Source organism: Lampetra planeri, chromosome 13 (genome assembly GCF_965212315.1).
Source record: "Lampetra planeri chromosome 13, kcLamPlan1.2.h2, whole genome shotgun sequence".
Classification (NCBI taxonomy): Eukaryota; Metazoa; Chordata; class Hyperoartia; order Petromyzontiformes; family Petromyzontidae; genus Lampetra; species Lampetra planeri.
Window position 1 is genome coordinate 2,880,052 of NC_136119.1, and position 11,773 is coordinate 2,891,824.

At 44.8% G+C, this 11,773-nt stretch overlaps 1 protein-coding gene across 1 annotated transcript; it reads left to right on the forward strand.

Annotated features, from left to right (window-relative positions):
- Positions 1-1,766: 1,766 nt before the first annotated feature.
- Positions 1,767-9,661, forward strand: LACTB (lactamase beta). The gene is made up of 7 exons (XM_078599870.1): positions 1,767-2,548; positions 4,123-4,189; positions 4,713-4,903; positions 5,744-6,092; positions 6,570-6,735; positions 7,053-7,191; positions 7,829-9,661. The coding sequence occupies exons 1-7, from the start codon at positions 2,012-2,014 to the stop codon at positions 8,231-8,233; spliced, it is 1,854 nt and encodes a 617-aa protein (XP_078455996.1). The 5' UTR covers positions 1,767-2,011; the 3' UTR covers positions 8,234-9,661.
- The last annotated feature ends 2,112 nt before the right edge of the window (positions 9,662-11,773 follow it).

Below are 11,773 nucleotides of genomic sequence, written 5' to 3' on the forward strand. Positions count from 1 at the left end.
TAGAAAGAAATATTCAGATTCTGACGTGATTGTTTCATATGTAATAAATGAGCAATACTTACTGGTCAATGTATACTATTCATGCAACGTTTATATAACGCGGATTCGAATTAAAGCACGCACATGGACATTGAAAAATAAAATGAAACAAAAGCTGAAAAGTGCACAAAGAAGCATGCATAAGTGCATGCTTATATTTATACCGAGATACCAGATGATAAAACGCGTACATTATTGACTTCATTGGTAACAGGCGAGCATGCATAACTTGGCAATGGAAACAACAATATCATAAATTAACAGCTACATCACTTGGGGCTACATGGTGGCCAGCAGCAAATCTTATTTTTTTCATAATGAACCGGACTTCAATGTTGCGGCATTTATGCTCCCTGCCTTCACAAACCCGCACCGACCATCGTGGTGAAGTATGGTCAACCCATCCCCACGATTCGCACCCCGCACAACGTGTGGAACAACTTCACCAAGCAGTGGATAGGTTACGGCTGGTGATCTTTCTTCTCTCGCACGTGTTCCTGGAAAACATCACGGGCCGGCAAGCAAACAACACCTAAGTACAAATTCCTGATGAGTAACATGGTGTGCTCGCTCGTGAGACTGCTAAAAATACATTTGAAAAAACATCTAAATTAAGTTTCAGTTGCTTTCGGGTAAATGTCGTGATCAGCAAAAGGCCGTTTTGTTTTTTTGTGATTAATGTTGATCCGCTCCACAATCTCTGGAGATAGTCACGCTGCCCCCCCCCCCCCCCCCAAATCAAGACATGTTAAGATAAAAAATAGTTTATATTCTTGGTTCTTTCGGTAAAGTCAATTGAGTAATTTACCGAAAGAACCAAGAATGTGAATCCCTGCAGTCACGAAAGCTTTAAAAAACTAGTTTAGTTTTATTTGCACATTTAAGCGATTTGTTTACCTTTCCTATACTTTTCACTCCTATCGTGCGTGTGTATTGTTTGTTGTTGAAACGTTCTGACCCGTCCCGAAATAGCTTCATAGCTCATCGGATTCCTCCCGGATAGTATCAATAAATATTCTGATTCTGAAGACCACTGCTCCAGGTTTAAAAGGCCACAATGGAGAGAGAACAGATGTTCACGCTTTCCTGCATTTATTCATCCAGAAATGCCTCACTGGGTCTCATTGGACTCTTTTTCAACAGGGCCCTGACAAATTTTAGCGAATATTGCTATGTATAATCCCAATTGAGTAATTTACGGGTATTTATTTAATTTTGGCAAATTTTGGACCATAGCAACACAATCGACCCTACTCAGGCGTAGAGGTTACGGGATCTTTAAAATCCATCGTGAAGCAGACGACGCGTATAAATTTTTTATGCTAAAAAACGCATGCAGTATTAACCAGGGCGGCCTCTGGAAATAGAACCGTGAACTTAGCTTGTGCTATTAACGGCGTTAACATCTTCTCCTGCACGGTATCCGTGCCGCAGCCTACGTCCCATCTCCCCCCCCCCCCGTCGCCCCCCCCCTCCCCCGTCGCCCCCCCCCTCCCCGTCGCCCCCCCCCCCCGTCACTTCCCCCCCCCCCCCGTCGCTCCCCCCCCCGTCGCTCCCCCCCTCCCCCGTCGTCGCCCCCCCCTACCGTCGCCTTCCCCCCCCGTCGCCCCCCCCCCCCAGTCGCTCCCCCCCCCGTCGCTTCCCCCCCCCCCGTCGCCCCCCCCCCTCGTTCCCCCCCTGCCCGTCGCCCCCTCCCCCGTCGCCCCCCCCTTCCCCCGTCGCCCCCCCTCCCCAAATGCGTTCGAGCACACGGGGTGAGAAGCGGCCCTGGCAAATCAAGAAGCTGCCCGTGCCATTGCGGGCTCACATCATCAGCAGGGGGCAGTGCACCAAAGCCCATTGTTGTACTGCACTTTGCTCGCTATGCCCCAGCGTCTTCACGAAGGGGCCGGTTCAGCGTCTCTGTGGCTACACTAGCCCTCCCTGAGCCCTGAGCCACCCGGCGAATTCGTGTTCTTCACTCATCGCCACAATGCAGTGGCGTCTACCCGCTCGTTTGCTAAGTTTATCATTCAGCAAAGTCCGAGCGAAGCCAGGGCCGCCGCTGCTGCCTCTCGGTCTCTGCCCGCAGACTCCCTCTCTCTTCGGCTGCCATTCCAGGACAGACCGTGGCTTCAGCGCGGCCTGTGCGGTCTTTCCGCGGCTGCTGGCAATAAGAAGCCAGCACTGTGTGTACTACTCGACGGGCTCCTGGTGGCAGAGACGGAGTCCAGGAACCAGGGGCCGGCAGCTTGTGAAGGTGGCGGCCTGGCTGCTGGTGGGACTCGCTGTGGTGGGCTTCCCCGAGCACCTCCGTGATGGCCCTAGCCACCTCTCAGTTCTTCTCTCCGCGGTGAAATCTTCCAGGAGATGGAAAGTCCACGACGATGAAGATGATGATGGTGGTGGTGGTGATGAAGAGAGGATGGGTCTTTTGCCGAGGACGGAGTGCGAGGGGAATTTGAAGAGAGACATGGGACCATGGGGCTCGGCTGTGTGGGCGGGCAGGGATCTACTCCAAAAGGTCAAGGTGAGCTAATTGTTGATGGCCCACAAGTTTGGCTTGTTTTGATTTTATACCGTCGCTTAAGTTCAGAAAAATCCTGAAGTATCTGTACAAAGTTGCGTGTGTGTATTTTTTAAGAGGGTCCGAGTTCTGCCTGGGATCTCGGACTAATTTATAAATTGTGTTGTGTGGTGGCATACTGCTAACACTTTTGGGCTCAATCCATCAGGCAGGTGAATTTCAAGTCGATGAGAGAGGACTATGGATTAGGGAGGCTTTAATCCAGCAATGGTCATTACATAATGATAACAATGATTAATGCTCTTTACTAAGGAAAGCCAAAATAAGTCCAAAGACCCATTTTCAGGATAATCCTGCTTTGCGATATTTGCGCCAAATTAACCAATTAGTGGTTGTTTTTTTTTGTGGAAGGAATCCATAGTACCCGGGGAAAACCCTGGCATACAATGCGAGGGATAACAATCCAATGGATGTGTACTGCCATCTCTTGGCCACCTTTGATGGAGCTCTTTGATCTACCTCCCGTTGCCTTAAAAGCGTTGAATGACAGCCATACCATTGCATAAATTGCCTGTCCACACCGTGTCAGTCGTGAGAGTGGCTTGGCCATGCTTTACACCACTTGTCAGTGAGAGTTGGTGAAGGGTTGACCGGTCAAAGTTTCACTCACCGCTGATGTTGGCAGTGGCAAGCGTTCAAACTCGGTTCGCTGAGTTCAGAGTTAAGTGTGCTATCTATTGCGCCACTACTCTTGCCTCACAAAATACGATTGGCACTCAAACACAGGCTCCCAAAATATATTGAGGCTCATTGTGGCATTCCCGAATTCATTGCAATATACTGAAGACGGAACTATAATCAGCAATGGAAAGAAGAACCACGGAAATGAAAGAATGCTCAAACTGCTGAGAGAACTCAAATAATAAAGTGTATAAGTCTTAAATAAGGACTTTTCCAACACTGGTGTACATGCAGCCTGTAAGAATCCTACTTACCATACTACCAGCTGTAGGAATCATCTGGTTGCCCAATCGGTGGGTTTCTGACAATGCATCTATGTGTGATCCATCAACCCTTCCTCCCAATAGCTGTATTTGCCGACATGCATCACCACTGCATCCATGATGAGTTGAATCAATTTAATAACATAAATTATTGGATTTTACCAATCCAATTGTTAAAACATGTTATTGGAACCCAAATTGGGAACTTGGTCGAATTCCATTAGTAAATGTGATTAAACTTTTGGATGTTCTTTATCAGTTTAAAAAAGCCTTCAAGATGATAACGGGGTATTTTTCAATCTGCATGGTACTTAGCAAATCATTTTTTTCATTGAATGTTTTTATCATTTACACAAAAACTACGTTAAATGCTCAGACGTTTTCAGTAACAAGCTACAAAGTGCTAAAATCTGGGTGAAGTTTGTTTTAAAAAATTACAAGGTTGTATTCTACGCTAGAGGGCAGCTGAGTCGCATTTGTTTTGCAGTCACTGCCCAATCTCAAAAGGACAATAATAATGAATGTTCTAATGGTTTTCTCTTCTTCCCTTATTTGGACATGTTGGGTATTGAGGACGAAGTGGGAGCGCCTGGCATGGTTGTTGGAGTGTCGGTGAATGGAGAGGTTGTTTGGACTGAAGGTGGCTGGAAATTCCACACAGTGTAACACAGCAGTATGACGTAAACCACATAGTCGAATAGTGTTTACTCCTCAGTACAAACTTTGTTAGACGTAGTCTACTTTATAAAAAAAAATCAGCACGGTTTTCTCATTTATTTTAGTTTCAAGTATTGCACGTAATATTATCCAATTTCCTGGCTACATAGCATAGCAAAAGCCTACCTTTTCCCATGGTTAATGGAAATCTACATTTTTAAACTTAACATATTTTTACTGTCTCGTATTTATTTATTTTGTATCCTACAATTTCGTTTTCCACATCCTAAATGTAATATAACATATCATGTGTATAATTTCCATACATTGTAATAATTTCTCACATCTGTAATTCGAAGCATGTATGATAAGCAAATATGAATCAATTTAATCAATGTGTGGTTGGATTATTACATGTCTAACAATGAGTTTTAATAATTTGGAGAAACTGAATCATGAGACTCTGTGCCTGATGCCCCTAATCTCCACCTTTCTTTGACTTCCAGGACTGGGCTTCGCTGACCTGGAGAACCGCCTGCCATGTCACGGCAATACGGTGATGCGCGTCGCAAGTGTGAGCAAGAGCCTGACAACAGCAGCTTTAGCGCGGCTGTGGGAGGCCGGAAAGGTTGATCTGGATGCACCCGTGCAGACCTATGTGCCTGACTTTCCCGAGAAGGAATTCCAGGGCCAAAAGGTGAGTCCTGACGTCACCAAAACTTTTCAGGAGTTTTTTCCACATTGTGGCCTTGTCTGGCATTGTGGAATGCCTAAAAGGCGTGGAACATTTCACCATCCCAGTAATTCGATAGTTTGTCAGCAAGATGCGGCATCACAGTGCAAGACTAAATATACTTATTTGGTATGCTTCGTTCATTTGCCAAAAGAAAATTTTAATAATTATCATAATTTCTGAAAAGAATAGATTTATAATTGTGAGCCTAATCACAGCTTATATAGAATGATGTGATGCATTGTTACATGCCTAATACATAATGTTATAAACTATTAATTAATGTTCTGGTAATTGGTTAGAGTGCAAGGCTTGCAGCTAGGTGCAAGGATTGCAATTGAAAGGTTGCATATTAAAATTATAGTGTGGGGCCGATTGAGGTCTTTAACCATCTGAGGTAAATAAAACGAGTTCCACTTTGCAAGCAGTCAGCAGTGGTTGTCCTATGGATGGACTTACCCCTGCCATATGGAAATAGAATTTCCAACTCCTGGCTCAGGGCTGTTGATAGGATACAACTGCTGCACACATGTATGAGATGACATTGTCATAAATTACAAATTAAAATCTTTGGAAATGCTCTTCTGTAAAAACCAGGCTGGCTTTGTGCACTGTTGTCCTGAGTTTTTTTTTTATCCTTATGTCTGAAATTAAACTGCTGCTTTGTATTTTGGATGTGTGTTTTGTGTTAGCGACTATGCTGCAATTGTTTGGGGCATAGAATGGAGTTGCACATTTTGTGCTGCCAGTGTTTGAATTTGGATTGCAAGAGAAGTTAAGCCTAACTCGAGTCATTCTTGGCAGGTGACCATCACGCCTCGACAAATTTTGTCTCACTTCTCGGGGATTCGCCATTACGAAAAGGACCCCCAGAAAGTCCGGGATGAAGAGGAAAAACGAAAAAAAGCCCGAAGTGGCCAGAAAGTGGACAGGACCGAGAAGAAAGCAAGTTTGGCCAGCAAGAACAACTCGGAGGACAAGAAAAAGCATCTAGAAGGAAACCCTAAAGAAACAGACAAAGTGATAAATGCACCAAAACTCAGAGGCAATAGTCAGGAGTTTTCAAAAGAGGAATATTATCTGATGGAGAAATTTTCAAGTGTGAGCGACTCGCTGAAACTGTTTAAAAATGATCCCCTCATATACAGACCAGGTAAGCATTTAGAAAAGATGTAGGATTTTTCAACTATCAAAACTTTCATAATAACTAGACAAGCCCATAGTGAAATAACTATGTGAAACAATGGCCTATAGTATATACAAAGCAACATTTATTATTAATTCATGTACATTTTCTTACTTAACTTTTTATGTCACCAGGTAAGGTTCACGAAGCTAAATAACTTTTTATAGAAGTGACTTGACCGCAAATGATAGCTCAACAAAGTCGCTTATCATGTGAAAATATATAGCAGCCAAATACTCCAAACGCACATTTTTAAATTGATTCTCAAGTGCACAATTCAGTGCATGTAACGTAAGCGTAATCATTTCGATCAATGAACATCTACATCATTAGAAACCTAATATGAAGTCGTTGACAAACAAATCAATGTTAATATTTTTTTGTTTAGAGCCTGACACTTTTCCGAGCCATATTTCCCATCGCCCCGTCCCGTGTTGCGCCCAGGCACCGAGTTTCTCTACTCGACGCACGCTTTCACCCTGCTGAGCAGCGTGGTGGAGAGCTGCTCAGGTGACGACTTCGTGCAGCACATGCTCAAGATGTTCCGCCAGCTCAACATGCTGAATACTTTGGCCGATCTCAATGAGCCCATCATCTATAACCGCTCCAGGTGGGTCTCCCTGACCGTCAAGCCGGATGGGATGCAGGGGCACGCACTGCCTCGGGCATGGAGCTGACTGTGCCTTCACAGCTGTAGGAATTTAATTGCAATGCATGTATAAAACATTCATAGTTACCTACTTAGGCTGTTCGCGCCATGGTTTGTCTGATGTGCTTTTGACGACGTGAGTCGGGAGCTTCAGTGAATGTATCGTGAGCGTGAGAGTCGCGGTTTTAATTGATAAATATACATGTCGTGTGCCGAGTAATCGTGCATTATGCTTGAGGTTAAGTGTGTTTACGTTCCACCATTCTCCTGCTTTGTAGGTATTACGTGTTTAACAAAAGGGGTCGGATTGTGAATGCCCAGTATGTCGACAACTCGTACAAGTGGGCTGGGGGTGGCTTCCTCTCCACTGTGGGAGACCTGCTGAAGTTTGCCAACGCCATGCTTTACAGCTATCAGGTATCATCATCTGCACTTTATCAACATGCACCCTAAGTCAGGGGTCAGCAACCATAACAAGAAGAACCATTTTCGAATTTCTTTTAAAAAAATCACTATAGAGCTGCAATGCATGTAAATACCGTTATGAAGCAATCCTTAAAGAGCCGCTTCCGGTTCCGGAGCTGCAAGTTTCTGACCCCTGACCTAAGTCTTTTACACTGCAGTAGCTTTCATAATTTGTGTTGAAAATGTATTGGACGTACGAGTTTGTGGATGGCATAGTTTTGTGGAATTCCCCACATGCAAATCATCCCAATGTCGGATCCTGAAAATATTCTTGAAACGCAAGAGTTTTTCCGGGCTAAATTAATGAGGTATCATTACAAGCTATCTTTTTAACTCCCAGATAGCATATCCCATAAGACAAAACATCTTATCTTGCTAATTGTTTTAACCAGTTATTGTTTCAAGCATCTTTAAAGTGGCCACCATTACGAGCAGCCATTCCTTTTCTGCTGCTGCATGAAAGCCTCACACCGACACCATTATCATTTTCAGTCCCATGCTGCTGCAATCCTCCAGAACACAGTAGCCCAAATTTCATCCATCCAGCTGCTCTCTGTCTCTCGCCCTGTGTTCCATTGCCCCGTTGCAGACGGAAGCCTCGGACGTAGATAACGGCCATCTGCCGGGCTACCTCAAGTCCGGGACCATGCGTGCGCTATGGTCACCTGTCCCCGGCAGCGAGATGTCTTGGGACCGGGAGGGTGGATATGGCATGGGGTGGGGCGTGGTTGAGAGCCGGCAGGAGTGCGGCGCTTGTCGGCGCACTCGCCGCTACGCTTCGCACACTGGCGGTGCCGTCGGGGCCAGCTCCGTGCTGCTCGTGCTCCCTGCCGAAGGGACGCCATCCCCTGAGCAAGGGCCGCACCTCCCACGTGGCATCGCGGTGTGCATCCTGTGCAACCTGCAGTCAGTCGGCCTCAATGCCGCCGCTTTGCAGATAGCCCTCGAATTTGAGAGATGTGCTCAAAAGACTGTGTGTGAGCATTGCCCATGAGCCAAGGGGACGTGAAAGTCACTTTGTGTTATGGACATTTGCGTTCGTTCAAGAGACCAGGGTTCAGTAGCCGGTTGTTTAAAGCAGCTTAGGTATAATTTTACCCCCAGTGTTCTTTAAAACAGTGTTTGACTGAATGTGTAGCCAAAGGCAAATGGGGTTGAGGTCCGATAAAGGCATCGTTAGACGATGTGAAAAAGTGGATGCCTAGGGAGACATCTGTAGCGATGGGTACAAAGTAGCGGTGACTGTAGAAAGGCGCTCTGATAATTGCTACCAGAGCCTGCAGTGCTAAGGCAATGGAGGAAAAAAAGTAAAAGGGACTGAAGGTGCTTAATGCAATCGGCCACAGGTCACTGCATTGCCATATGAAGGGAAACGTGGGGTACTGTTTTTATCCATTCAGATCGGCCATGTTACGAGTTGGCGACTGAGTAATTGGCAGTATTAGCTTCATAATATTCAACTGTATATGAAAAATATTACAGTTTTATGGTAGCATAAACATTTAGCAAATGGCTACCTAAATATGCCAACCAAAAAAACCTCGCCATTTGATGGCAATAAATGATAACGCAGGTGATGCACTCGTGGCCTAAAAGCTAAACACAAAAAGTAGTTCTAAAGTAATGAGTTTTCGATTTAAAAGAGCATAGCTCCAGTGGCTTCCTAATATTAGAAGGAAGAGCGTTCCAGACGGCTGCAGAAACGCAACTGAAAGCACGTGATGCAGTGACCGTCTTTGTTCAATGGTTAGCCAAAAGCGATGATGACCGGAGTTTACGTGATGGTTTATGCTCCTTTGTGGCAAACACTTTGTGCTGAAAATTCGGGTTCACCTTTAGGAGGTGGTAATCTGGTTTATGTTATATTGAACACAACGTAATCCACTGATTTAATTGTTGTATTGCTACCGGTTATGAAACGGTGGCGCCATGTAGTGGAAAAATGTTGCGTGTTCAAAGGGGAAGGAGTCAATTGCTCCCTTTGTTGTTTTAAAAGGCTTCTTGATTGCAGACATCGTTGATTTTTTTTTAATGCCATGGAACACCAGAGGCTTTATTTTCTAGATAATTGACCTCACCTGATTTTTCGTCACTTGCCAGTTTCCAAAGCCAATGTTCTTTGTCCATTTACAAACTTACGCCACGGGTTTATTACAACAGTATTGTGCAACATGAGTAACTTGTGCTTTAAATTGTTACCAAACCATGTGAGCTGGGACGATCATAGCTGGCCCGTTGCCCATCGCCATTGAACCAACTACATATTCTCACAAGCAATAACATTTTATGCTGTGGATACCAAACCCTGCCTTTTATGGACTTTTGTATTGACTGCAATCTTTTTTTTATGGGCGGGGAGTTTAGATGGTTAAGAATCTTCCCAATTGTAAAATGTTCGAAAAATAAAACAATCCTTGGATAAGGTAGTGGATGTTTTTTTTTTACAAAAATGTTTACATTCACCTAATTTTAAAATGGGGTTCGTTCTGACTGTGTCATGCTTTGTGTGCCCACTGCTGAGATCAACTGATGGGGCACCGCTGCCCACCAACCCTGTTTGGGTGCAAGCGTGGAGCAGTGGTACAGTGGTTAACTTGCTGAGTGACAAACCTGCTGACTTCAGTTAGATTCCTGGCCTTGAATAACATCAGTTGCAAGTGGTAACAAAACTTTTATCTTGGTGTCTCCTACTAGATACATGTGTGTAAAACATCACTACTAGGGGGAGACAAAGTATAAAGGCTGGGCGTTGTGCTAGCCACATCACCCCCTCGTGTTTCTGCGCCATGCCGACCTTAATAGGTGCTCGCGTACATGACTCGCCTCAACAATTTGTAAGGCTATAGACGGTATTTCCTGATGTGTGTGGGGGCGGGTATGTGGTACACCCTTGCTGTCGTGAGGAAATGCGGTAGTAATGCTTCCCTGGGCCCTGGCCCCTCGGCGGCCTGACCAAATAAGGCAAAACTGAAAGCCAGAGCATGACTCCCCAGCGGCACAGTGATCTGCGGAACATCAGCCATTCTTGCCAACATAAACAAATGTATTTAAGAAAAAAAACTGAGCAGCCCGTAGCGGAAAGCTTAATGTACGAAAATATTTTTTCGTGTACCGGTTTTAAAACTTTCTTAGAATTGAGATAACAATACAGCCTTATAAATTTTAAAAGTAGTTTTTTGGTCATGGGTCGGTTGTTTTTTTTACAAAAACAAGATGGGCTTCACATTGACCTGCCATAATTTGATAATGTTGGTGATTATTGACTGAGCCAGAGCAAAGTACATGCTGCTGCATATAGAGGCACTCGGAAACTGGGCTGAGAGCTACTTGTTGGCTGCCGCTTCTCAATACGGGACCTGATTATCTCATCCGTCCGTCAACAATGTTAAACGCATTCCATCGAGATGGGCAAATCGGACCGGATAACAGCAGGACACTGGTGTCGAGAACCCAAGAGCGACACTGACCTCAAAAATGTTTTCCATTTTCATTGCTTTGAAGTTGCTTGCGAAAGCCTATGAAATGACGCTCTACCCATGACAGTTATGGTGCAATTCAATGAATGGTTTCAATAATTGATTATTATTTTAAATATTGAGGTTCGTGTGGGGGCCTCGAGTTCCTGGGTCACTTGAACCCATTCTAAACAATATATTTTAATAAAACATTCCTTGCATGATTCGATGCATGTATTGTGAACTTAAAATGAAATTCACCATTGACTCAACGAACCGCAAATGACGGCTGGAATCTCTGGGTGAGGCTCCTTTAACGTAATCCTTCCTAATCTGCAGTTTGGCTGTAATCGATGCTCAGGCCACTGAATCCAGGAAAACACCTTTACAATTATACCAAAGAGTATGGATTCCTGCAGGTACGAAAGCTTCAAATCAAGATTGAACCACCTGTACAATTACCCACGCCTGGCACGCGCCGCGCCACTATTGTACAGATTGCAATAATCTACAGGGATGTTTAATCCATTGCATGACTAATCTGGTTGTGCATCATACTACGGCGGGATGCTTCCAAGGTTTACGTACGGGCAGGTTCGGCGTTTTCTTTGAACTGCAAATCCCTGCACAACCGGTGTCCGGATATGCAGTGCATCTTGGCACATGGTTCGTGAGAAAATTGTTACCATACTGGGTTTCTTTTAAACTAAACTTTTTATTTATTTAAGGCCCACTGAGATATATTTCTCTTATTCAGAAGCGACCTGGCCACAAATGATGGTTCAACGAAATGGCTTATCACGTGGGAATGTACAGCAGGCAATTACTCGTCCAAATGCATGTTTCTAAATGTGGAGAGAAAGCCCGGAGGACCCGGAGAACAGTCCACGCGACTGCAGGGAGAACACGCAAACTCCAGATATACAGCAGGCGTCAGGGTTGGGAACGAACCCACGACCTCATGTATACCAGGCGAGGCAGTTCACATCTCGCCACAGGTCTATCTCTAAGCAGTTGCCAATTTACGTACGTATCAGGCTCGGTAAAATAGTAATTCCCGTGTACAAAAAAAACCTCGC

Coding starts and splice junctions, on each gene's coding strand:
- LACTB (XM_078599870.1), top strand. CDS start 2,012: ATGCAGTGGCGTCTACCCGCTCGTTTGCTAAGTTTATCATTCAGCAAA. Junction 2,549..4,122: donor ATCTACTCCAAAAGGTCAAG/GTGAGCTAATTG, acceptor TTGGGTATTGAG/GACGAAGTGGGAGCGCCTGG. Junction 4,190..4,712: donor AGAGGTTGTTTGGACTGAAG/GTGGCTGGAAAT, acceptor TTTGACTTCCAG/GACTGGGCTTCGCTGACCTG.